Here is a 26,519-nt window from a genome sequence, read left to right as displayed (position 1 = left end):
GCATGAACCTTCTAATGCTTTTACCTTTTAGACTGTTGAAACTGTTAGTTCTCACAAACTGGCCTTTAAACAATAGAAAATTCAGCCTGTTGCTAGAAACCTCTAAATTATAAAACCTTGAAATTTTTTCTTCTACTAGAGATGATTGTAAATAAATAAAAACAAAGAATTAAAATAAAAAATCTGCTAGCAGAGATTTTAAACAAACAAAAACCAACAACCAACAAACACTGATATTTTTGTCGTCTTTTTTCTTTTTCTTTTCTTCATGGTTACAGTGTTATGCATCCGCCTTGCCCCGATTTCAGATTAGATTTCTTTTGGCTCCACAGCTGATTCTCCCAAATGGCTTTGGTTGTGCTAAAGATTTAATAGCCAAATTTCAGGCTGAGTCAAGCATGGGAATGGCTTAATGTCCGCTTTGTGTGGAACAAGTTCTCATCTTTGTGCCTGGGCTGTGCTCCTTTTCTCTAGCTCGCCCTGCGCAGTGGTTCTGCTATTTTTCATTGTCTGTCTTACCCTGACGTTCAAAGCCATTATGTGTGTACAGCCCTATATTCCTAGGCTATGACTCTTTTTGAATAATTTCCCCCCCTAACTGTTAGTCAGTCACAAGGGTAAAGACTTATTCCTGAGTCCTTCAAAATACTGTCAGCCCAGCTCCAGCCATTAGCTGGGGAGAGAACTGGTCCTCAGTTCTCATAGGAAATTCAGCGCCATTATGGAGGAAAGTTTGTGGCTGCTGAGTCAGAGGAATTATTTTTAGTGATTTGTCTCTATTATTTTAGAATTTTTTTCTTTTTCTAGTTGAATCAATGATATTCAGTAAAAGCTGGAACAAGTTATGAGATGGTTTAAAATGAGATACCACAATCTACTGAATTTAGTGGAACTTGGCTTACTTAGAGGAGGGATGTGCTGGGCTGCTTTATGGTACATTTTGTAGTTGCAGAAGAGACTTACCAGAGCTTCCAGAAGTCATATAGGTGATGTTGTTCTTTTGCTGAAATAGTTACACAACTACTTTAAGTAACTTCAGACATAGTAAACCAAGCCACATACCGGCATATTCTATGGAGGAGCTGAAATGTCACTAGCTTTATCTGTTTGAATTGTGTTTTAAATTATTAACTCAGAATGATGTAATTAAAAGAGGGAAAAAAAAATATAAACTGCAAAAGCCCTTGAGCTTTCATAAATAATTGTATAGCATCCTGGTTATATTTATTCCCTTCTAAACAGTCATAAGATAAGATATTGGACTGGAAGGGCAAGTGCTTGACATTCGTAAAGCTTCACACACCGAAATATTTTTGGTTTAATTTTTACCAGGCACGGGTGCCTAAAAAGTAATTCCCAGTAAATAATATAGTGGTGCTAGGATGAGATAAATAGCTTGCTTTCCCAAAACTATTAATTGAACAAACATACAGAAAATAATTTAGAGCAGTTTTATTTTAATATAATTGTTTTCATACAAGATTAATACTACGTATGAGTATTGAGTAACCCTTGCATTAATCTTACTTCCTTCTTAATTCTTTTCTGCCTCAGTTCACTTTAAGCCTATATGCTTCGGTGTACCAGTGCTGCGTAATTTTCATTGGAAATTATAGAGCTTCTGTAAGAGAGACTGTGTATTCACTGCCAAAATATGAACTGTATTGAAGCTGTAGTTACAGAGGTTGGGAATTTTCTTCAGCAATAAGATAATAGAGTATATAGATTTCTCATTCATTTTTGTCTTAGGACTTTGGCTTTAGCTATTTCTCTTGTCCATTTTTAGGGGAGATGAGGGTATACCTCCGATGTCCCGTCAGTACAGATAGCTGTATTCACTGTTGTGCTGACAATCCATGGATTTAGGGCCTTTTAAAGACTGGTGCTCTAGTTTTGTTATGTAGATGAAGTAACTACTACTCTGTTAGCTTTTCAGCTATAATTTTGCAGTTGCACTAGCTATGCTATGTACTTGATTGCTAACAAATATTTACCACCAATAAAATTTACTTTTTTGTAGTGTTCCTGTAAACAGATTTTTCAAGTGTTACTGTCCCTCTTAAGTAAGCTTCTGCAATTGTTTAAAAGCCCATGTATATATACATACAGTGCAGAATTACATAAAGAATATCAACATTAGCTCTGCATTTAAATAGGAACTTTATCTAGAATATGCTGGATCTATGTGCTCTCCCAGTGTTCATTGCACAAGTTGCCTGTCTTTGAAGAGTGATGTTTTACACAACATTCCTAAAAAACTGTTATTTTCACAGTACCTTTGTCAATCTGTGTTATTTTCACTGTTTAATAGTAATTTAAAGTATGTCTTAAAATTAGTTTTAAATCTATATAATGAACCTGCGTAGCACATAATAAATAAGTTGTTTCTAGTGTTGTAGGAGCTGACTGGCATATATTCTAAATAACTTTGGTACGCTGAGGATTTAAATTAGATGTAAATTAGACGTGTGTTCATATGTTCTGAGGTGCTAAACTATCCCTTTCATTTGACTGTGTATGCCAGAACTTCATTTGCTTTGTAGCTGTAGCTCTGTGCTAGAATCCTAAAGCAAAGTCACAACTTCAGTGAGGGAGGGAAGGGGAAGGTGAAAACGACACACAAATTCTTAAAAGATGCTGGGGGCAGGTTTTTCATTTGGACATCTAGCTCAGATGTTGATACTTCCAATCAAAGGAGAAGGCTGTTCTTATTTTAACAGAGCGTAGACAGTCTTAAGGAAAGATGTAATCAGGAAGGGTTACAGATCCATCACACGTTTAATGAAACCCAAAGCACCTATCCAGTGTGTTTGGATACATCTCAGTAGTAGGTTCCACTGAAATGAAGTAGGTCAACAGAATGGGGAAAAGTTCATCTTTTTCCTCTGGGCTATGACAGTGAACTATTTGGAGGATTACTGGAAAACATTCCTTAAAAGTTACAGGATTTGCTTTCATGGGTAAGCTCTTGTGATAACATATTCCTGAAACTTGTATCTTTAGGCTGTCATCTTTAGCCTGTCATAGCAGGATTTTTTTTTAATTTGTCAGTTTATTCACATGATAACTTGCGTACAAACACAACAGTGCTACTTCAGAGCACATCTGTTACATGTGTGAATTTCTCTCTTTGCAGAAAATGTCACCTGTTCTAATCTTTTGGAAACACCAAAAGTCTGCCAAGTATACAAATATATATTTATACCGTCTGGAAAGACACAACGCATCTCAGTCATGTGAATGTGCTTGGTGATACGCTTGGTGATGTTTGAGGGAAAACAGTTGGAATAACTTCGGCTATGGCTCCTTTGTCATCCATTTTCCTGTAGATGCATGCATTAAGACAGAAACGGTAGTGCTTCATAAGATAAGATGCTTATTGTTTTAAATAGTAGCAAATTGTACATGTTTTAGACCATAAGCTGTTGTTACAGTATGTAGACAAGTAAGTTACAAAGCAGCCACCTATCACTTGCAAGTGCTCACAACAGCAGAGGACAGGATGGTCGTTTTATAGTGCAACTTGGGGCCATCTCTGTTACTACCTGGATGTTCAGGTACTAGACTAGTGAGCGAGTTTGTACGGTGCAGCATCTGAGGTAAAAAAATCTTGACCTCCCTGACTTGGGTTTGCACTTCTTCACCTTTCTAGAAATTACAAATGCAGAAGCAACTTGACAGGTTTTGTTAGTCTGCTAAGCAGCCAGCACTTCTGGAAGCCAGGTGAGATTACCTTGCAGGCTAGATCTAGCCCTTGGAGTGCTGAGTGGCTGCCTCCAGCGTAGCATATGTAAGTTACAGGTCAGTAAAAGCATTCTAAGGATACCAGGAGGGCATGCTGAAGAGGATGCTGTACAGATTTTTGCATTTGTTCTCAAGCATTTGGGTATATGCAGCCCGTGTTCTGGTTCAAAAATACAGGACTGACAAGGAAATGGTCAGTCGTTATCATAATCCATAACAAAAGACAGCAAGTTGAGTCAGGGATATGTGTCCCTATACCATACAAGCACAAACCTATGCTTAGGGCAGCCGTCTTAAATCACACCGTGGTGGTTGAAGTGTTCTCTCATATTTAAATTGTTTCCATGCTTGGTGAGACCATTGAGGAAGTCTCAGGTAGGCTGTTCTGGGAGGCTGCAGGGTGGCCTTACTTCCATTGGGTCTCCTGAGTCTGAGAGTTGTCTTCTGTGGCTTGTGCAGCTTTCATAATGTTTCTTTGATTTTGCTGTCATTTTGGTGTGGTGGGTTGGGTTTTTTTTTGTTTGTTTTTTGTTTTTTTTTTTCCCCAGGAATAAAGTTTGTTGCATTGGGAGTAACCAAGTGTGGCAATGATTCAGGCGGTTTTGCTCAACTTTCTCTTCTCTTAAACTTCTGCGGTGTTGCCATCCTGTCCTGCTATGGACAAGGCTTGCCAAGTTCTCAAAGGCTGCTCCAACTTAGGGGTGTCATTCTCTTTATCTGATACTATGTATCGCACCATATGGAATGTTTTTCATTAGGAATTGCTTGAGCTCATCTAAAAGCAGAAGTTTTCTAACTAAATTCTATGTTCTTTTTTTAGTTATTGAAATGCTTAGAAATTGCACATGTAGCTGTGGTAAATGCAATATTTGAGATAAGTGGGCTCACTTGCTCCTGAACAGAAGCACATACACAAATACTACCTGCATTCACCTAAATGACTGAGGCTTTATTTGTCTATATATGCATGCAAATTAAAGTGGGTTTTGTATATTTCTGATTTCTGAGCTTTTTTCACACAAAACATGATTTGTTTTTTCGTATTTCAGATATTATTGAATTCCACTACTAGTGGGCTGTTACCAATTGATGTTTTGAGTCCTTAAAATCTCCTATGACATTATTTGAATGTCAGTATGCCTTTACCCTGCTTCTTTCTGTAGTGTGCTCAGAAATCATGAGGCTACTGTATGGCTTCAGCTCGGAATGGTTGGCAGCAATGATCTTCACTGTTTCCTGTTCTTACTTTTAGTTCTTTGGCATCAGTGTTATACTGCCTCAAAATGGAAAGGAGCTTGATGTAAAGGCAAGGTGTCCAAATGTTGGTTTCTAGAATTAACTTCTGTTAATAGGTTGTACCGCAGGGGTGGCTGTGGCATGGCTGCAAGATAGAGCATGCAAAGAAACTGCCTGATAGGCTGTGATCTCCAAACAGACTCTGGATATCCATTTGGACAAACCCTAAAAATCTTTATGGTTAAACCTTTTGTCCTGCCAGGGCCTCCTGGCCCTGTATTTACATTTCTATGATGGGAAACAAACTGAACCTAAGTTTTAATTAATACTGGCTCTTGAAAAACAGAAATGCTGCTCATAAAATCAGTGGAAATCCTATTTGGATGTAAGCAGGTTCTCCAAGCTCTAAACACAACCTACTTATGCAAGTTTCTCTCTTTCCTTCCCTTAAACTTGTATTTTTAATATTCATGGAATGCCTTAAAAGAATAATTAGTCATTTGGTTATCTGGTAGGAGAAATTAAATGCAGATTTGAGACAGTCAGACCTGGGACTTTGCTTTTTCTGATTAATTTTTTTTTTTTTAAAGACAGCGTAAGTTTAGCAAAAAACCCAAACCAATCAAACAAACCAAAAACATGCTATGTCATCTAAAAAACAATATACCTTGGAAAGAAATTTGGAAAAATAAAATCTGTACATTGTGAAGGGATTGAAAACGTTCCTGGGGATGGGAGCCCCATCATTATTGTTTGCTAGCACTGTCCTTTTTGCTTCAGGACACCTTTCTATCATGACATAATATTTTTTCTATATATATTATGGAATTATTATTCATTATGACTTTTGTCATTTACCTCATGCTCATCTCAGTTGAAGTTTTGAAACATACGTCAGTAAGGCACAGTGTAACTGGAAAACCAGTAGCTTTTATTTATTTATTTTTTTAATTGGGTAGGAAACTGATTTTTTTTTAAAAAAAATCAGTTTGGCCCGGTTTACCAAAACATCTGCAGGATTCATGAACAGCTTGTTGGCTGAGCTCAACAGCAGGAGAAGCTGTAATCGATCGGTTCTGCCCTCTTCAGCAGGTGTAATACCAGTTGATGGAAATTGCAGTGCATGGTTTCAGGGGACATGTGGGTAATGTGTCCAGATGACAGCAACATCAACAAAGTACAGGAAAAAAAACATGGGCAGATGTTTGGCTTATTCTGTCTACATGGTTACATGTACTTAAATTCACTCTAATGGAGTTTATCTACTTTCACATTGTGGTTTGTTACAGAGAAGGATTTTATTGTAGGCTGCTAATCCTACAAAATGGTTCACCTGTTATAGCAGCCATGTTTTGCAGTGTCTTAGCTGCAGAATTACTTTTTGTAAAAAAAAATAAAAATCTTTCTTTCAAAACATATTTGAGTGTTAGGTTTGTCTACAGCAGGATGAATTGCTTTGTGTTTTTGACATGTAGCAGGTTATTCTTGCAGTGAGACTGGATACTTCAGACCTTCCCAGACAGAAAGAAGATACATTACACACTTTTCAAACTTCACCCTTAAAAAAAATACAAAATATCTCTAGATTTATTGAACTGAATGATTTTTGCATTTGGTTTTCTACTGTGTGTCCCTGGAGTACAGTCAATTCTGAAATGGAACGTGGGCTGAACTTGATCAATAGAATATTAAAATACATCAATAATTAAAAATATTTAGTCAGATTGTTAAATTGTGAGTCGTTGTTCTTCAGGTCCATATATGCATGAAAGAAATTGGTGGTGAATCCACCTGTCCTGTAGTCAGAAGGTACTGTTGTCAGTATGCAGATATGGATAGAGCATCCCCTGTCTGTTATCTGCTCCAGTCTCTCCTCTCTTCATTTCCACTACTAGAACTCTTTAAAATTCTAAATCATCACTGCTTGCAAATTTAGATTCAGTGCTTTGCAAGATTAATTATAAAATGTATCAAACTGTAATTTTGGGGTTTTATCTGTTATTCATTTAATGCAGCATGAAATTAACATCTGAATCAAACTGCAAAATTTTAGTAAATAAGATCCAGCATCTATTATAAGGCCTCATTATTCCATATACATAGTAATATTTTCAAAGTGCAATTTTTTCTTCTTCTTAAGCTGCTCAAAACAATTCCCCCTGTTTTTCAACAAGGCATTGTGTGTTGATGTTTGTAATTAGATCATTTGCATATAGTGGTTGTCATTAAAAAGTTAACATTTTCAGTAGTTACAATGTCATGGTATCAGAGTTATCCAAAGCTTTCCCATTTCTATATGTTTAAAATTATAATTTAGGTCATGTAGTTCTTGTTGTTTTAACCATTATTTTCAGTGTTATTTCTCACATGATTGCTTCTCAGGCTCAGGTTTGTTTCACTGTAAATAATATTGTAGCCTCCATTTTAGTAGAGATTCTAACTGTTTCGGGGTTTTGTTTTTGGTTGGGCTTTTTTTAGGCAAAACATAGTTGCAAGTTATTTGCCTTAAGTCCTGTATCCAGAGCCATGTCTACTCAGTTGCTACGGCGATACTTGTCATCCTCTCCTCCCAAGATACAGGCAGATGAGCGAGGTAGCAGTGATGTGTATAAAACTGTCTGTAAACTGACTAGCAGGTACAGTGCCTGTTTCACTCGGTTGGGAGATGTGCTCTCTAAATTCAGGGAAGGCAATTAAAATCCTGGGGAAGAAAAAATAATTGGTATCCACTTCAGCACAACTCCAGGAGGTTATGCTCCACTCTGTCCAGTCCTGACAATAATCAAGCTGCCAAACTTCATAACAGCATTAGGGTTGGTTTTCATTTTCCAGGCTGCCTCTTGGCTGTAGAGACTGTACCTTATGCTTGTGGTAGTACTGAGTCTGAAAGGGTTCCCTACCTCTCTCCTGTGTCAAACACAAACTGGAAGAACAAAAGGTAGAAACTGTTTGCAGTGTGGAGATACAAAGCTGCTTAAAGGGAATGGATCTGAAGTTTTATAAGGGTTAGATTTTAAAAATCCACATTAAGTGGTATTGCACTGTTGTGGAGAGGTTATCTTTTCCAAAAAAATAATGTCAAAAGTGGTTAGAGACACTTCAAATTCCAATGATGCTGTCAAAGAAATCCCAAAAATTATTGAAAGGTCTCTGCCCACTTTTAACGAATGTATTCAAAGGAGGGAATGCTGTATTTCTTTCTCTCTGTCTTTCTCTTTCTGACTTTGCTCTGCCATGGACATGAGCCAGAGAAACGTCTCTCTTGGTCAATGCAGTCACTTGTTGGAGGAAATGAAATAGAGTGACTACAGTTGGTGCATCTCATTAAATCATTTCTTTCATTCTAATTCCAGTGACTGCTTTTGGAAATGATACACACTTTGCCAGGCATGTAATATCAAAAACCGTTCCTTACCCAATAGAAATCAAGCTGTAGGATTGGGAATGTAAGACAAAAATAAGAAAACTTAACTAGAGGTGAAATTTGGCTTAAAAATCTGACTTTCCTACACTAAATATGTTCTCTTGTTTTTTAAGCCAAAGAGGAAATTTGAAGTTTCCAGCACTTGCTAAGTAATCAGTTTGATGTCACATTTTGCTTGTCAAGTGGTTGGATAATCTAAACCACACAAGGAATAGACAACAAAACAGGCCCAGAAAATTAAGTAGACTTTCTTTAGCATTGCAATTGTTGCTGTTACTTGTGTATTCCAGTCTGCTGAGACTCTCCTCGAAAGGTTTGAATCAAAAGAGTCAGGCTTACTCAGCAAAGAGGCTTCTCAGGGCTATATCTAATGTAGCTTCTCAAACAGAGTAGGGAGAGTTAGTGTTTTGCATGGGACAGGCTGTTACTGAAATTGGAGAGTGTCTGTGAACAGACAGCAATGAATCTTGCAAGATTCAACAAGATGGAGCGTCCATGATCAATTCAGAAAATTATATTCTCCCATATGACTTTTCATATAAATGGACATTCCTAGTCTTCAGGCACACAAGGAGTAAATTATACCTTTCACACTGGTCAGAACACTTGAGAAATTCTCACTTTCACTGCAGTGGTATTCTAAGGGGGAGAGTAATTCTAATGGCTCGGGAAGTTACCTAATACTATGTGCATGGCAACTGTCTAGTAAAATTTTTATGCTTCAGGGGTGACGTGTTTGCCTCAATAACCTTGGTAATGCTAGTTGCAGACAGGGGTATGCCCCCTAATCCCATGCACCAGAACATGCTGGGGGCCGCCCAGGTGGCAAGCAGCTTTGCAGAAAAGAACCTGGGGGTCCTAGTGGATGCCAAATTGAACAGGAGCCATGGCAAAGGCGGCCACAGGTATCCTGGGCTGCCTTGGGAGGAGTGTTACCAGCAGGTCAGGGGAGGTGATCCTTTCCTTCTGGTCAGTACTGGTGAGACCACACCTGGAACATCTGGAGCACACCTGGGTCCAATTCAGGGCATCTCAGTTCCATATAGATATGGATGCATTGGAGGGTGCCCAGTGAAGGGCCACGAAGCTGATGAAGGGACTAGAGAGGCTGAGAGAGCTGGGACTGTTCAGCCTGGAGAAGAGATGGCTCGAGGTGATCTAATTAACCTATCTAAACACTTGAAGAGAAGAGGGGGCCAGGCTCTTTTCCGTGGTGCCCAGTGACAGGACCAGAAGTAGTGGGCACAAACTGAAACACAGGAGGTTCCCCTTGAATATCAGGAAATGCTTTTTCACTGTGAGGGTGACCAAGCACTGGCACAGGTTACCCAAAGGGGTTGTGACACCTCCATCCATGGAGATATTCAGAAGCTGTCTGGACATGGTCCTGGACAACCAGCTGTAGGTGGCCCTGCTTGAACGAGGGGTTTAGACCAGATGAGCTCCAGAGGTCCCTTCCAACTTCAGCCCATCCGTGATCCTGTACAGACGCATGCCATGCATGGTTCGAGCCTATGTGTGGTGCTGATAGATCGCATTGCAGTTTGTGAGCAGGCTGGGGGTTGGAAGTGGCAGAGTAATTTCGTGTCTTTGGTGTGGTGTGCAAGCATGGATTGCAATTCCAAACTCTCATTGTTTCATCTAGCCACGATCACTCAGGAGTGTCACATTTCATCTCCTTTCTGTGTCTGAGACATTGAGCTGTGGGAATCGTACAGCTGTAACAAAATAATTCCAACACATAACGTGGTCCTGAGATGCTAAAAAATCCAGTTAAGACTTTGGTACCCACAGGTTTGGTGTTGGTGATTTGTGAAGTAAAAATGAGGTCCCCTCGTGCTGTTTCAGTTCATGGCAGGTGTACATCTCCACATCTCCTTTACCAGGGAGCAGCCAGAAATGCATCTGACAGAGAATCGCAGGCAATGTGCTCTGAGACCCTGGGAGGAGGGGAGAGCCAAGCACTTGCCGGCCATCACAGACCTGCACCTTTCTGCTTACCTGCACAACTGGGCACTCCAGCCAGTGTGGATCAAGGCAGCTCTCACCAGACACAAAGGAGGTTTCTGTGCTGCATGGTGCTGCCTGGTCCTTCCATCCCTCACAGGCCGTGTAGTCAGCTCGCTTCTGCTCCCGATGCCTCACAGTGCCTTGTCCAGGGAGGTGAGAGGGAGCTTTTCTGGGGCAGTGGTTCTTCTTGCCTCCCTCCCTCCCTGACCAGTTTGGAGTGGGTTGGCTGGCGCTGCCATGGAAACAGTGCCTGCATTTGAAGAAGAGGGGATGTGTGTGGCATTCAGTGGCTGCCAGGTGTGGGGAGGAGAGAGCCTGCATTTTAGCCAGTCCAAGTTCCCACTGTGGGGAGAGATGTCTGATTTAAGATGGGGGGCAGGGGGGAGAACAGATATGGCTTTAAATCACAGCTCAGAAGCCATGGTTGGAAATCAATTTGAACCCTATTTCTGCCATTAAATTTGCTGAAAGGTCTAAATTTAAAATTCAGTATGTGCTGGCTTGTTTTTATTTACTTTGCATTTCCTTTTCAATACTGTGATATCATGAACTGATCTGTTCTGAAAAGGGAGTTGCAACTCCTACCTGCTTGTTCTGCACTGGGGGTTGGGGACTTTAGTGACCAGGCACATACAAATGCACATCTTGGACAAAATCGTTGGAGTTATTAACACTAATAGAAGGTTCCTGCATTTATCACATGGGGATAGATACAGTTTTGGCCGCAGTGTTTTGCTGTAGTAAAGGCTTGAATTTCAGATGACTTCCACAGTAATGTCAATGAGATATCCTGATTACAGTTACAGAACAAGTTGATTAATTTATTATTTTCACTCCCTCCCTCCCTTTCTCTTTTTGTCATTCCCCTGATTCAATGACAGTAACAATGAATCCTATGGTGCTTTTATTGTATAATTGTATCACAGCAGTAACTCCACTATCTCTCCTGTAAGGAACATCCCTGTAGAGATGCTTCTGTCCATTTTAATTTATTGACAGTTTCCTGAACAGCATTTTAGTGACGACTAGTCTTTGAACTGAAATCGGTCCTGTAATTGCAGAAGCAACATGATTATTTTAGTGAGGCTTTGTAATTTTGGAGTGCAACAAGTGTTGATTATGTGTTTGATCTCCCAGAGCCATAACCACGTATCTAGTCCAGTACGTTTAATTCTTTTGTTCCATTCACTGTTTTACTTAGAATGAGTTGTGGAAATCAGGGAGTCTTTTTGTTTGTTTGTTTGAGGATTCAATAGCAAGACTGTTTTGTGTTTTGTTGGAAGAATAGCCCAGATTCCCAAACTGGATGTTTTATGGATGAAAATCTGGTTTTAAATAATAAATAAATAAAAAAACCCACCAAAAAAAAATCCACGAAAGAACCCCCACACAAACAAACAGAAAAAAAAACACCAACAAACTGATTAATTGTGTTTTCTGGTTTCTGTTTTTCTGGTTTGTGGCCATAAATGTATGTTTCATTAAAGAGAACTTGGAAGTTGGACAACTTGCCTTCACCAGTGACTGTAAGTATATGCTGAAGGAAGAGTAAGAACAGGGCAAGCGTAAATGATACTGTCTCCTAATACTCAAAAGCCACCTGTTTTCAGATTTCTATAACCCATTGAAGTTAAGTGCTTAGTAACCATCAGAAGCATGCCTGTTACATAAAGAGCCATCTTTTTTCATCTGTTTTCAAGTCTGGCTCTTATTTGCTTCATTTGATACGTTCTGACTTCTCGTATTGGAAGAGCCAGCGAATATGCCATGCGGGATTTTGTAGATCTCTGCAATGTCCTCCTTAAGCTCTCTCCTTTCCAAACTGAAGATTCCTGATTTTATTGTTCCTTCTACATAATCCATTTCATACCTGTAATTATCTTCATAGCCCTTTTTTCTCTCTCTCCACTTCTGCTACATCATTTCAGACATGGGAAGAGCTGGACTTCACACGATTTTCAAGATGCTAGCACACCGCGAATTTATTCAGTGGCATAAGACTGTTGGTGTTCGTGTCTTGGTAAGAAAGCTGGTGATCAAATGGTAGTGACACGACATTCCTGTGGCAGCACGTAAGGCTGTTCCTGGGATGCAGAAACATTGACCAGCCAGAGCTCCTGTGGGGGGATGTGGCCATTTGGTTGAGGGACAGTGGGGAGGGCCTGGTACTCCTGGCTGGGGTGGGCAGGATGGGGACTGCCAAAGCTGGCAGGCGTAGGACCTGCAGGCAGAGCTCCGCAGGTTGTGCTGCAGCAGGTGGAGTGAGCAGGAAACTAATAGGATGTCAAGCGGCAGTGCTGCAGGGGCGAGGGCCAAGGCCTTGGTGTACAGGCAAGGGAAGACCAGAGGCAAGCTTAAACAGGGAAGGAATAGCAGTGCACAGAACAAGGCACCCTGGAAGCTTGTGACCTGTGGCAGTAAGACAGCAGCCCTTCCCTCATCTGGAAACATTCAGCTGAAGAACAGTTATGGGCTCCTGAGAGCAGACTGGAAGAATCAACACATTACCTTGGAAGAAACAACCAGGCCAACAGATCAAGAGGTCTCGACTGTCAGGGGAAAAAAAAGTACTGAGGGTTAACAGCAGAGACTTCTTTGGTGGCAAACTGAGGGTATGCATCTGCTGACCTGACACAGTCATGTAAAGTTTGCTGCTTGCCTGGAGTCAAAATACAGCTGAAATTCTTCATAGGTACACAGCCAAGACTCATCGGTTCCAAGGACTTGCTACTCTTCCATGTGGACTGCATCCAATGATACTGCAAAGGGTGATTGGAAAGAAATAACCAGGACTGAAGAGTCTTTGGGGTTAAAGTAAAGGAAACAGGAGCTCAGGTTGTTTTCTCCTTAGTATTGCCAGGGAAGGGTGCAGACAGAAACAGGCACATTGTCTAGGTCAACACCTGGCTGTGTAGCTGGTGTCATTGACAGTCCTTCTACATGATCAAGGGACTGTGATCTTCAGAGTTAAGGGATCCACTTTTTAAAGAAGTACAAGGAAGCCTTTACCAATAGACTGGCGAATTGGACTTTAAATGAGGTTTTATCAGGGTGAAGACAATTAAGGCTGGAGGGGGCAAGGTGAAAGCATGTGTGGAGCAGAGCTGTAGGTGAGGCTACCAGCTACCACCGTCCCCTGAGAGACAAGGAGCAGTGGCTCATCATCTCAAATGCCTGTGCACCAGCCCTTGCGCTCTGGGGAAGAAAACAGAAATAGTGAAGTTTTTTGTGCAGTCGCAGTTACGGTGTCATTGGAAAGACATAAAAAGAAATCATTTGGAAAAACACTGAGCTACTAAGAGAGCTCAAATGAGGAGAGGTGCACTAGAGCATTGCAGAAGGGTGTAAACTCCCAAAGAGGAATATAGAAATACTGCTTCAGTGTGCGGAGATGCAATTAGGAAGGCGAAAGTTCAGCTGGAGCTCCAACTAGCAAGAGATAGCAGGAATAACATAAAAGTTTCTGCAGGTATGTTAGCAGGAAGCACAAGTACAAGAAAGATGTAAGCCCATTGCTGAATAGGGCCAGCATCTTCAAAAAAACGGGGCAGGAAAGACTGAGGCACTCAGCCTGTCTTCCAGGTAACGTTGGGCCCCAAAACTTGTATGTCAAGCAGCGATGATGAAACAAATAGCAAACTACTGATAGAAGAGGATCAAGTGAGGGACCATCTGTACAAATTGGACAAGTACAACTCCTGTGTGACCTGATAGGATGTGGCTGAAGGTGCTGAGAGTTGCCTGGTATCATTACAAAACTACTACTTAACATCTTTGAAGGGTCATGGAAGTAAGGGGCAATCCCATATATCTGGAAGAGAGCAATATACAGACATCTACAAAAAGGGCAGAAAGGTAGATCCATGAAACTACAGACCAGTCACCCTTATGTTTCTGGGAAAAAGTATGCAACTCAGTGGAAGCACTGGCAGGCTGTTGAAGGGCATGTGAAGTTAGGATCAATTTGGCTCCATGAGGGTCACATTCTGTTTATCTGCATGGAATTTCGTCTCCCACTTTGTATGCTTTTTCAGGCTGTGAAAACATCCTTCTGAAATTCTCTGTTGTTGCCTTTCAGCATTACTGTTCTGCATAATTTTGTGTTGTTGCCAGATGTGGGCACGCTGTTGTTCACTCCTTGTTTCGAGTAGTTTGTTTATGTATTGAACTCTGTGGAACACAAGACACAAGTCACTGGTGGACACCTTCAGCTGTAAGAATTTACCACTTATTTCTAGTCTTGACCTCCTATTTAAGAAAGTATTTATCCATACAGAAACCTTCTGGATAAGTAGTTTATGTTTATGTTGGTGTGCACTAATTGCATTCATGTTGTAGGCTCAACTAATTTGCCTGATATGACTGTCTGGCTTCCTGCTCTGTAGTCTTACAGATCTCCTTGGGAACTGGCATTGCATTCAATTTCTTTCGGTTCTTGGGTATTACATCTGTTTTAAGCTATGTATTTTTTAGTCCCTGCAGAACTCTTGAGTGAATACTGTATGATCTTCCAATTTGTTCCTGTTTATTCTGTCAGTTTGTTTCATGACCTGTTCTACAGTCACTTCAATTTCAGGCAGATTCTGTGATAAGACTAGCTCAGTGAGTTCTTAGCATGGGATTTTCCCATGAAAAAAGTAAAAAACTGTTCTAAAGGATTCATTTAGTTTCTCTTCAATGAACCTTTTTATATCCTGATCACCCAGGGGCTCTGTAGACTCTCCAGGCAGCTTCTTGCTCCTGATGCATTTGAAGAAAGATTTTTTTTGTTTGCTTTGGTAACTTCGACTGTTCATCCCTTAGAACCATATTGTGCTGTCTTGTGTTTTTATATTTAACCTGTCAGCATTTATGGTCTTTGAATTTCTTCATTTGAAGATGATTTCAGCTTTCAGAAAGAACATTTTTGTTTCCAATGACTTCCTTTGCCCTCCTGCTCAACTGTGCTAACTTCTTTTTGGTATGTCTTAGGCTTTGCTTGATACACTGCATTGGCTCTGTGCTTCCAATATGGGGCATCAAGTAGTTTCCATACTGCCTAGGAGGAGTTGACACTTAGCTTGAAACAAACTTTTTGGTTTTTTATTACATATTTTCTCTTTTTATGTAGTTTATAACTCGCAGGTTTTCTGACTTCTATAAGGATGTTGGATCTGAGCACAGAATAATCAGAGTGGCTTCTCAGCTGCAAGATGTCAAACCAGCTTTTGTGCATTACCTGAGACCAAGTCAAGAATTGCATCTTTTCTTGTGGGCATCTGAAGCAGCTGCCTATGATAGTGTCCAAAATTCAGTCTGTGCCATGTTTTCCTGTCACGTTTTTTTGGACTGTACAAACTACAGGGGTAATTGAAGACTCCCCAAACTATAGCATTTTGTACCCTTCTTTCAAAATATGTCTTGGTCCTGATGGACAGCCAGTACTGCCCACTCCATACTGTGTCAACCCGTGCAAGTTCTTTTTATTCAATGAGATTGTTAATTTGAATTAGTTCTAATCTGTTTCCCTATCTTTGACTGTACTAAAAATGTTATCCTGAACTGCATGTTCCTCACCTATTTGTTTTCAAACAGGTAATTTTTAGACTGTAATTTCATTATGAAAACCTTTTTACTTTGTTCAAAAGATGAGCTAGAAATTAGGATAGTAAGATCATAATGATACTTCTTAAAAATAACATTTTCATTACTAATTGCTTTTCTCTTTCATAAGGAACAATAAGAATCTGTTGGGAATTTCATTAATCTGGTATTTCTGCAGGGTAGCCAGAAAAGGAATGAATTGCCTAATTATTTTACTAGTTGTCTTCTTTGTAATAAAAGGTGTAATAAAAGAGTAAAGATTCAAAAGCACAGTTTGGGCTATTAAAGTTAACTGCTACTGCCACAGAATCATCTGTGAGAGAAAATGTGCTAATCTCGAGGGTTTGCAGTTCCTGAGTTCAAATTTTTTTAGCCGTTTGAAAACTTGGCTTTTGTTTTTTGTTCTTTGTTTTTTTCTGTAACAATATTACTGCAAATAAGTGAATTATTTGACTAATCATGTAGTGTCTGCTACCCTTTTTTTTGTTTAGAAACATCTCTATGTTTGTTCCTTACAGTATTGTTGTAATCCTCTATTTATTTGAAAGGGCATCCACATTCAGTTAGTATAGCAAACTGAGTCTTGCAAGTATGCAAAAGATCAAGCTCCTGTGATGTTAGCTGTAAGACAAGAAGACCCAAAATCCTATAGGTATTGATTTGCATGCAGTAGGTTACCCTAAGAAAAATAAGCCCAATTTGTTTTGTTAGATAACTTTTGAATCCTTTACTATCATGCTAATGACTAGCTCTTTAATAGATACTCATGGAAATATTCAGATCTAATATCCCAATTAATTCAGAGATTCAAGGATAGTTGTAAATTATGGAGTCTATTTTTGGATGTGCTGCACTGACAGTCTACGTATGGATTGAGAAGTCAGTCTGTCTTACGAAGCAAGGAAAATCAAAAGAGAAAATTGTTCACCAGAGTTAATTTCTCCAATGGAAGCAGAAGAAGAAGGAAGTAGATGTCTGTAATCCATTAGACCATTCTGAACTAGTGTAAAGCCAATGATTTGTAATGCTGGCTCTCCATCTTTACGCAATGCCTAGGATGACGTGCATCTTGAAAACTCTGGAAGGGAGAACTAGTTTAAAGATGTATAAATAGGGAACTGGAGAACCCTGTGAATAAAATGCTGGAGAAGACTTTAGATCTCTAAGCATGTAGATAGACTGCACAAAAAGTGTTGTGTGTTACTGGTATGCACATATGTTGGTGTGTATTCTGACACTTCTGTAGCTATTGGTAGCATCTTGGCATAATGCCCATCAGACCACAGATCAGATCAGAGGAGAAAGGGAGACTGGGAACCAAGTGTGTTGTCAGAATGAGAAAAATGTTTTCTTAGTGCTTTGATGTCTACAATATTTTTAGAAGTTTCACTTTTTGAAAACATTTTGTCTTACTTTCTTGGCTTTTCACGTCTTTAAACCACGCAAATATTTTTTACATAGTAATAGAGCATTTTCCAGCTGCAAAAGGACTGTATTGCTGTTCTCAGAACAAAACTACCCTACAGATATATATTGGAAAATCAAGGTAAAAGGCACAGTTCTGTCTGTTAGATTTGACAAACATGCAAAGTCAGCCTCCAAAACCTGCTAATGTAAATGGAATTACCCTTTTCCTTTCCACTTAGATGTAGTAAATCTTTGTGCTGGGACAACTGAGAGAAATCTTTCTGCCTGGACAAAATAAGAATTAGAAGCTTGGTCCAGTGTAACACTGAAGAGTCAGGGTCTGTTACTAAACTCCCGCTCTGTTTTTCTCACTCTCCTTTGAGAAGATCCACCATCTCTGAGGTTTTGTTTTGCTCCTACGTTGAGGTTTACAATTAATAACAGTAATCCTTCAAGCAAGTCAAAGCGAGCGAGTTAGGAAGTCAATTTATCTTACATCCTCCTTAAATTCCTTCTGCAGAAGATGGAGAAACAGAAGTATGAGATTTAGAAGACTCTTAGTAATTCGGATCCTGTCTTAACACTCCAAGGCTTTTACTTATGCTTTATTACTTAGGGGACTGAAATAGTTTGCATGGGAGGAATAGCACAGTGATCATGGTGGGTGATAAACCATTAGGCGTGTTGGCAAGGGATGCAAAAACTAGTGAGAAGAAAAAAAAGAAAGGAATGAGCTAAAAGACTAAAGCTGAATACAAAACAGCAAGAAGAAAAAATGGGATAAAAAAGGACCAGGCAATTTGTAACAGAAAAATGGAGATAATTTAAATAACTTTGGTGATTGTGCTGGAGAAGAAATAATACAATTTCCCTAGGAACAAAGTCCAGGCAGTTGGGCAGTGTGCCTTCAGAGAGCAAGGCTTGTCTGTAACTCACAGAGGAACAGGGCATTGTGCCTGGAGAGCTGAAACATGCAACTGAATGCAATTGTGACCTCATTTGTATCAGGGTCCTAAAAATAGAAAAAAAAAATAGGGTCTGATTTCTATAAAAAATGTTAAAGGCATGAAAGGGACTTCTTTCAAGTAATCTTACATGAAAAAGACAGAATAATTTATTTTTAAACATTGTAATCAACCAGACTAGTTCTTTACCTTGTAAATAACCCATATGCATAATAGCCTAGATGCCATGCTAATCTCACGTAAAGAAGCATGGGTTTGCTAAAACCCTCAGATCAGGTGAGGGAGTAAGCTAGAGAAACACAGGTTCCAGCTGATAAAATATTAGTGCTTACATCAAGTCAAATGTGTCTTCATATAACCATGATGATCGTCAAGAGAGTTTGATAGCCTCTGATCTCTAATCCATAATGCAGATTACCGTAAGACTTGGAAAAAATTCCAGAGCTCATCAGTTCTAGGACCATGGAAAAACTAGATTAAGAAACCTCTGGAGGTCTACTCCAAGCAGGTCTAGCTCTGTTGTTAGATCAGATGTAAGTTGACTTTCAAAATCTTGAAGAATGGAGATTCTACAGCCTACCTGGGCAGCCTGTTTCAGTGTTTAACCACCCTTGCTGTGTTTGCTTTTGGGACATGGGTGGTTTTGTTGTTGTTGTTGTTTGTTTGTGGGTTTTTTCCTTATATCCAGTCAGAATTTACCTCATTGCAACTTGTGACTTCTTGCCTTTGTCTCTTTGCTCTATACCTCTGCCAAGAGCCTGGTGATGCCTTCACTATAATTCCCCATCAAAAAGGCTGCAATTAGATCCTCCCTAGTCCTTCTCATCTCCACCATAAACAAATCAAATACCTTCAGCTTCTTCCTGTATAATGTGTGTGTATCAATCTCCTCACCATCTTTGTGGGCCTCTGGTGGCCTTGCTTCAAAATCTTGTCATGTCTCTTGCCCTGGCGGTCCAAAACCAGGCACTGTACTCAAAATGCAGCTTCAAGAGTACCAAATAAAAGGGAATAATTACTTCCTTGTTCTGCTAGAAGCTCTCTTGCTTGTGCAGTGAAATAAGTGGTTGGGCATCATCACCACAGGAATGCACTGCGGAGTCACAGGTAATCATCATTCACCAGACCGCGGGTCCTTTCTGTGGAGGTGCTGTGTTGTTGTGTGGGACTCCATCCTCCATGCAGGATTTATCATTTTTCTTTCTTGAACTTCATGACACTATCTTGGCGTGTTCCTTCAACTTGTCAAGGTTCCTCTGAATGGTAGTCCTGCCCTCCAATGTATGAATTGATTCCTTCAGGCTGATGTTACCTGCAAACTTGCCGTTGCATGTAGGCAAAATTGTGGCTAATTAAGTCTGGGTTTTTTCAGACTTAAGGGGTTTTTTTTGCCTTCATTAAGATTTTGCAACAACGTACCCACTGCTGACTTTCTGAAGTTGCAGCCTCTGGGCTTATCTGATTATTACCTTGTTGTGAGCTCTTTCTCTCACCCCCATGTTATTCAGTGAAAGGGAAGAGTGAAACAATCCAGTGAAAAAGGATAAGAACAATACAACTGAAAACACAGTCCAACAAAGAAAGTAGAGGAGCTGGAAGAAGCAAATGTTACATTCTAAAGCCCAGTTTTGAAGCTTCTGAACAATATTCAGTGTCAGATGGATAGGAGCATTGCTATGATGTTTTCATCCTGTTTGAAACCGACATTCTGTTTTCCTTCTACTTACAGGATGGTCTATCAGGTCTGGTTTGTGTCCAAACCTGTCCCTAGATTTCTGCCAAATTAAACTACCATAGATTTTGCTTTTTTCTTCAGGAAGTGTGTGCCCCAATTTTAACTGCTCATGTGTGTCTGGTACAACAGATACACAATAATTTGTTGTGAACACCACCCTAAATAATGACATTTACTTGGAGTTTATAGATGTGCAGTATATGGAATTTTGCATGATTCCATAGGATCTGCTTAGCAATATACACATACTACTTGTGACATTAATTGAGGTGCGGTTTTTCTCATATAATAGGTTACAACAAGATAGAGCCAATATTGTACGTTCTACAGCCTGTGTATTTCAGGAAGTTCTGTGGTTCCTGAGATACTCCTATGAAAGATTTCAATCCAGGAGATGATTTATTTATTTGTGTAGCTGTAATCAGGCTTTCTCTATTCATCTCACCAGGGATTCCCAGACTTACCTCAGTGCTGTTATTTGTCTGTACTTGATGATTCAAATGATCATCAGTGCACCAATTTGTTTTGTATAGCATATTTACAGTCAAAAGCTATACGTTTTTCCTCTTTAATGTTATGACCTTAAGATTCTTGGGAATTCAATAAATCCACAAGGCTATTCAGCCTAAATTTATATTTATTTTTTTTTACTTTTTTTTTTGTATCAGCTGCTTTTTGCTGTCTACTGATTTTGCTGTGTCTTTTGCTTAGCATCAACACATGTCTCTCTGGGAAAGGACTGAGGGATTACTTTAAGATTGTAAAGAACAGAGTAAAGTGAGATCAGCTCTGAGTATCAGCCAAATTTCTTTTGAGCTGTTTTACCTCTCCCAACATTCAAATGGGTCAATACAAACCACCGAGCAGATACAAAACATGAAAATAACCAAATACCCTCTTGGTGTGCTCTGAAATCAGGAGTTCTTAACCTGTCTGAAGGCTGTGAAGATCTCTATCAGGCGTATTCAGTTTCTGGACCACTGTGAAACATATGACTTGACTCAGGTGTAATTTAATGCTTGAAGTTTTGGTGGCTGCAGAGGGTAGATAAAACCCATACTGAAAAAAACCCCAAAATGTCCAATTTCCATCCATGGAATAATGAATATTTTTTACTAAAAGACCTCATGTTAGTGGACAAATACCACTTTTAAAGATAAATTTTCAAAACAATTTGATAGATTGTCTTTATCATGAAGTTTGCTCCCTTTGCAAGCTGTTCTCCTGAGTGATTTCTCTGGATTGCTCTTGTCTTTCTAATCTTCCTGTTGGCTTCCCAATCCCATACCCTTTATGGTGTTAAGTGCTAAGGATTGCCAGACTGGGCTTTTCACTTCCCAGTGCCTTTGGATGTGTACTTGGGTCTAGCATCATTGCCCTTTGTAGGACAGTTCATGAAGCTGCACTTGATGTGTCATTACTTAAATTAATTTTGATGTTGCAGTTCTTCATGCTGAAATTGTCTCAACAATACATTTGCATAATCAGTGGATAGGAATTTGATTTTAGTTTTGATATTCTGATTAGCTTGATTCAGATAAATAATAGACGGTTGTGAAGATAACACAACATGGCATGAACTGGTGAAAATGAACTGGTAAACAGAACAAATAAGACAAATGATGGAATCAGGTTCAGTGGTTATTTTTATAAAATGTAAGGAAATACTGTTTCTAGTTTCTGGCTTGCTCTGTGGCAGCTGCTTGAAATCTAAACATATGGATTTATTCAAATATTAGTAATTCTCACTGCTTCCTGAACAAAGAGAAGGAAGCTTATTAGTTTGTTTTCTACCAGGGATTCTTGATACAGGAGGGTAGCAGACTGTCCTGACTCTTAGATTAATTCTTCTTTCATTCTAAAGGCAGCCCTGTGGGCCTGCACCTTTGTTAACACATGAGGGAATACCTAACACCGTTGTTTCTTAAATTTAATGTAGAGGATAATTCTGAGGTAATAATTGTTTGGCTTTGCCCCTTCACATATCCCACCTCCCTACCTTTCATCTCCTCCCTTCCTTCCCTAACTTCTGATGGCACCTGCAGAAGACAACTGAGTAAGAAATAGCAATTAAATCAAACTCATAATGTAGTTAACTGTTGACCTATTCTAGCCATTTTCATGCGTTAGAAGCCCAAGATTATTTTTCTCTTAAGTGATCCAGCACATCTCTGCTTCTTGCTTGAGGAACATACACACAACTGTCCTTTTCCAGTCGTCTCTGCAGGGCAGGACTTAAGTATTCACAGTGAAACCAGAAAACATTAATTTGTACATCTTAAGAAGAGCAGAGTTCCCTCAATAAGGGACTAATTAGGGAAAGAGAGAGAGAGGCAGCTTAAACTGATCATTTTAGGGCATTTGCTAGGGTAGCAATTTGTATAGTAGGACTGAAAGACATTAGTGGAAGATGAGTCACAAAGTATGCTAGGAAATGAAAGATGCAATGCAGAAGAGAACAGAAAGGAATAAGTAGGAAAGAATGATAAGTGACAGTCTCAAGAGTAAAGTGTCTTTCGGAGACTAGAATCATGAGCAAAAAATGTTCTGTAGGCAAAGTAATCATGACATAAGGTTGTTAGTTGGGAAAAGGGAGAAGTGTCTGGAAAGTAGTTAACCAGAGTGATTAACTGAAGGAATATGAAGCATAGAAAATATATGAGAAGATACACAATCCAGACAAAGAGGCAGAATAGTATTTACTTAGGTTTAAGGGCATTTCTATATTTAGTTGACTTGGGATAGCATAGGCAAAAGGGAGCTGGAGAGGGGTTATTTGCACACCTAGAGTAAAAGGACACAATGAGCTACACTTGTCTGTCTGTGAAAAGGCAAATGACAGCCTGGGCAGTCAGGAGCATTAGCTCCCGAGTCCTTGTTTCTTACATTCTCTTAGTAACGTCGTGAGGATAGCTCCATCTTCTCAACTAGGCAGGTAAAAGAAGTGCCCTCTGCTAGGCCGTGGCAAAGGGCACATCTGGCCTGCCTCACCTGGGATGGTGAGAAGTGAAGCTGTCTGGATGAAAATGTACCAAACATCAAAATGTGCGTTGATATCATTGTCATGATATAATCGAGTAATGTAGTGGAACAGAATAGTTGTTAAAGCTTATGCTTTTATTTTGAAAGTAAACTTAATGATCTGCTTGATTTTGTTTTGTATTCTATGCTATCCCATTTTCTCAGTGCTTACATGTTTTGATGTAAGCACGGTAGCATAGCAAATACTATGGCACTTCGATTTCATGGTGTTCAAAACTTTAGTAATATTGGTATTATTTTCTGCAAGCAAGGACAAGATTTGTATAATAGCTCTTGGAAAGTTGATCAACAGTCTGTTCAACTTCGCAGACAATTGATTCTACAAGGCAAGAGACAAATCCTGTCCATGAAGTAGGCATATCTGAAATAGATGATAATTATTAGGTGATGTTTAATAGTCCTATCTACAAACAACAATAAAAAAGACATTTCTGAGTACTACAAAAATGTGCAGAGAATATTATTAACTATGATTACTAATGCCCTATTATCATTCAATGAGCAGTGATGTTTTGTTCTTTACAGCAGTCTGACTCTTTATGGTATTCTCGTACTCTAGATAGTCTTGCTTGGTATGATGAACAGAATTAAGGACTTTGTCAAATAGTCAGCAGCCTTTTAAGAACACACTGGCTATTTTGTGCTGTAGGTAACCTGTAATACAAGGTAGTGCAGGACAGAAGTTACTCCAGCCAATAACAAGGGAAACAAAGAGGAGTGATCCAGCTGAATTAGGCAGAACAATCATCAGCCCTTTCCTCCTTCCATTTCAGTTATGGTTTGTCTCCTTTCAGAGGTGTGAAAAGTTTAATGCCTCTATTTACCCTTAGCTTATTGGTCAGAGGTCTTGGGTATCAGATAGGATGAAAGCTTGAATCCTTCTCTCTGCCCCTACCATTTCTTCCTTTCTCTCAAAAACAAAGTTCTTCAGTAGCACTTGGTGGATTTAAGTCATGACCCAAGTAATTTCCAGTGCTGCTTTTCAGCTAGGTAAGACGTTGCTGTGGAGTTATTCAAGGTACTCTTTCCCATACCTCTCTGCCTTATGGGGAGACCTTTTTTGAAAGTAAAAGAGGAGGAAAGAGATAATTGCATTTATGTGGACACAGAAGTAATTTAACAACTGAATTCTCAAGATATTTCTACTTCAGCCTTCAACAAACGCAAGAAGGGGCAAGAAAGCTATTCCTATTTACCTGTGAAAATGACTTAATGTAACTATGACCAAAATGAAAGGGCAGCAACAACTGGCAAATTTACAACATACATAATTCCCTGTGTTTCATTTTGTATTTCATAAAACTATTGCTACCATATGTCGGAAATGTAGATCTTTAAGGAATAGTGAGAATACTTGTATTGGTTTTGCTTCTCTTTTTTTTTTTCCTTCTTTTAATTAAAAAAAATATCTTTTTGAGTATAAAACCAAAAACTATTTAGAAGTATGTTTATAAGCTCTGTGGATAAATCTTAGCTGGTGGGACTGATTTGGCTTCCTTGGCAGAATAAAAGAAAATACATTCAATTAGTGGTAGGATTTTTAATACAGCTGTTGTCCATATGTGCATCATTAAATATAGACATTTGTGTGTTCAGTCCATAACTGTTTATGTATATATACATAACAATTTAGTATATTTTACTGCTGTGTACTATGATGGTTGTCCTTTTGAGTACAAAAGCTTTTGTCACCACATGATCATCTGTTGAACTTTGTGTCTTATTTTGAGTGACACAAATTGTTCTCATCAGCTTGCTAAGAACACATTTGTATTGTATACTATGAGGAGACCTACACAAACTATGAACGGTTTTGATGTAGGCCTAAATTGTTTAGTGTATTTGGAAATCCCATTCCTGATTAAGTGGCTCATTCTATCACATATATCATTAGAGTGAATGAAGGAACAAGTAGGCGTTACCACAAGTATTTGAACTGTGAATGTGTTTAAAAAGATATAAAGAAAAACTTTCCTGTAAGATACCATTTTAACAGTTCTTGCAGATATCACAATTTTATGTACCGAAATTCTTTCTTAATCTCAAGAGAAGTCAAAACAAATGGTTTAATTTATTTTTTCAGGAACTGCAGTTTGAGAGACTGACTCGAGAACTTGAGGCTGAACGTCAGATTGTAGCTAGCCAGCTGGAGAGATGTAAGCTTGGATCAGAAACTGGAAGCATGAGCAGCATTAGGTAATACACTAATTGCTAATTTCTTTGTAATGTAATGAATTTTGTCACTGTTATGAATTAGCACTGAGAACAAGGTTGATCATCTCTTCGTAAAAGAGTTCTACACCAGGGAGCATGAGGTGTTAGTAGAGTTTGAAACTTTGCATTTTGATCTGCTTTTTATAAATACAGTTTTCAAGAAGAGGCTTAATTTTATGAGGTTGGTATCTGGTTTTTCCAGCAAAATAGTAGTCACATTTGGAATTCAATGATTCGATGTTCTCCGAATAGATTAACAGCAAAACTCCTGTTTCTACTACCAATACAGCTGTAATTTTTGCCAGAGCTCTTTTAGATCATATTTGCAGAGATGTATTGATAAGTTTTGTGAACCTGTTTTATCATAATTTCATCATTCAAGGTCTTAAAAACTTTAGAGATAATTACTTAAAGCTGATGATGTGATACCAAAATGTAATTATCAAGATATGAGTCACACTTTTTTTTTTTAACATTGGCTTTCTTCAATTTAAAAACTATACTGGTACCCTGGTTGGATGGTGGCGAGATTATTTAAGACATTGTAACAAAAGGAAGCTGATCTCTTGGTCAGTTTGGTGAAAGTAAAGATTTTGTAGTTCTGAGCTTCTTGATATTAGATTCTTTGTTTTCTCTGATGAACCTAATAAATGAAAGATGATAGTACTTGAGTCTCAAAGATGTAGACAAAAATATGTTGCATAGACATATCTTTTGTTTTTATCAGTGGAAATATGTGATACCTTTTGAATACATAAGGTTAAGTGTGATATACCAAACTTATTACCAAGTTTTGTGTGATACTAGTAGAAAAACTAAATAATAAAAAATGAAGTAAAAATCCAAATCTATTACTACTGGAAGAAACTGTTCCATAGTTTCAGCAATTCTGACTACATTTCAATTAAATTATTGTTTTCCATGATAAGTATGAAATATTTATTCAATAGAATGCCAAAGATGCAACAAAGGTACTGAATGTAACAGTTCAATTAATATGGCAGAAGTCAGAAGAGTCTTGAGTAGTTCATCAGAAGCTGGACATGAAGTTTACTTAAATATAAACATTTTTAATAAATAAACACATAAGGTAAAATCTTAATGTATTCTATATAATCTTCCTGACCAACTAGACTTATATTAACATTAGAGAAACTGT

The 26,519-nt window shown here is 38.8% G+C and overlaps 1 protein-coding gene across 10 annotated transcripts in view; it reads left to right on the top strand.

Annotated features, from left to right (window-relative positions):
• Positions 1 to 26,519, top strand: part of CTNND2 (catenin delta 2) — a 680,231-nt gene that overhangs the window by 231,358 nt on the left and 422,354 nt on the right. For all 10 annotated transcript variants that reach the window (XM_080382082.1, XM_080382078.1, XM_080382083.1 and 7 more), the window contains one exon: positions 25,230 to 25,342. In XM_080382082.1, coding sequence (XP_080238208.1) covers positions 25,230 to 25,342 — 113 coding nt within the window. The remainder of the gene's footprint in view (positions 1 to 25,229; positions 25,343 to 26,519) is intronic.

This window comes from Falco punctatus, assembly GCF_963210335.1.
Source record: "Falco punctatus genome assembly, chromosome: 3".
NCBI lineage: Eukaryota > Metazoa > Chordata > Aves > Falconiformes > Falconidae > Falco > Falco punctatus.
Note: the sequence above shows the minus strand (reverse complement) of the source record. Positions and strands in the feature narration are given on the sequence as shown.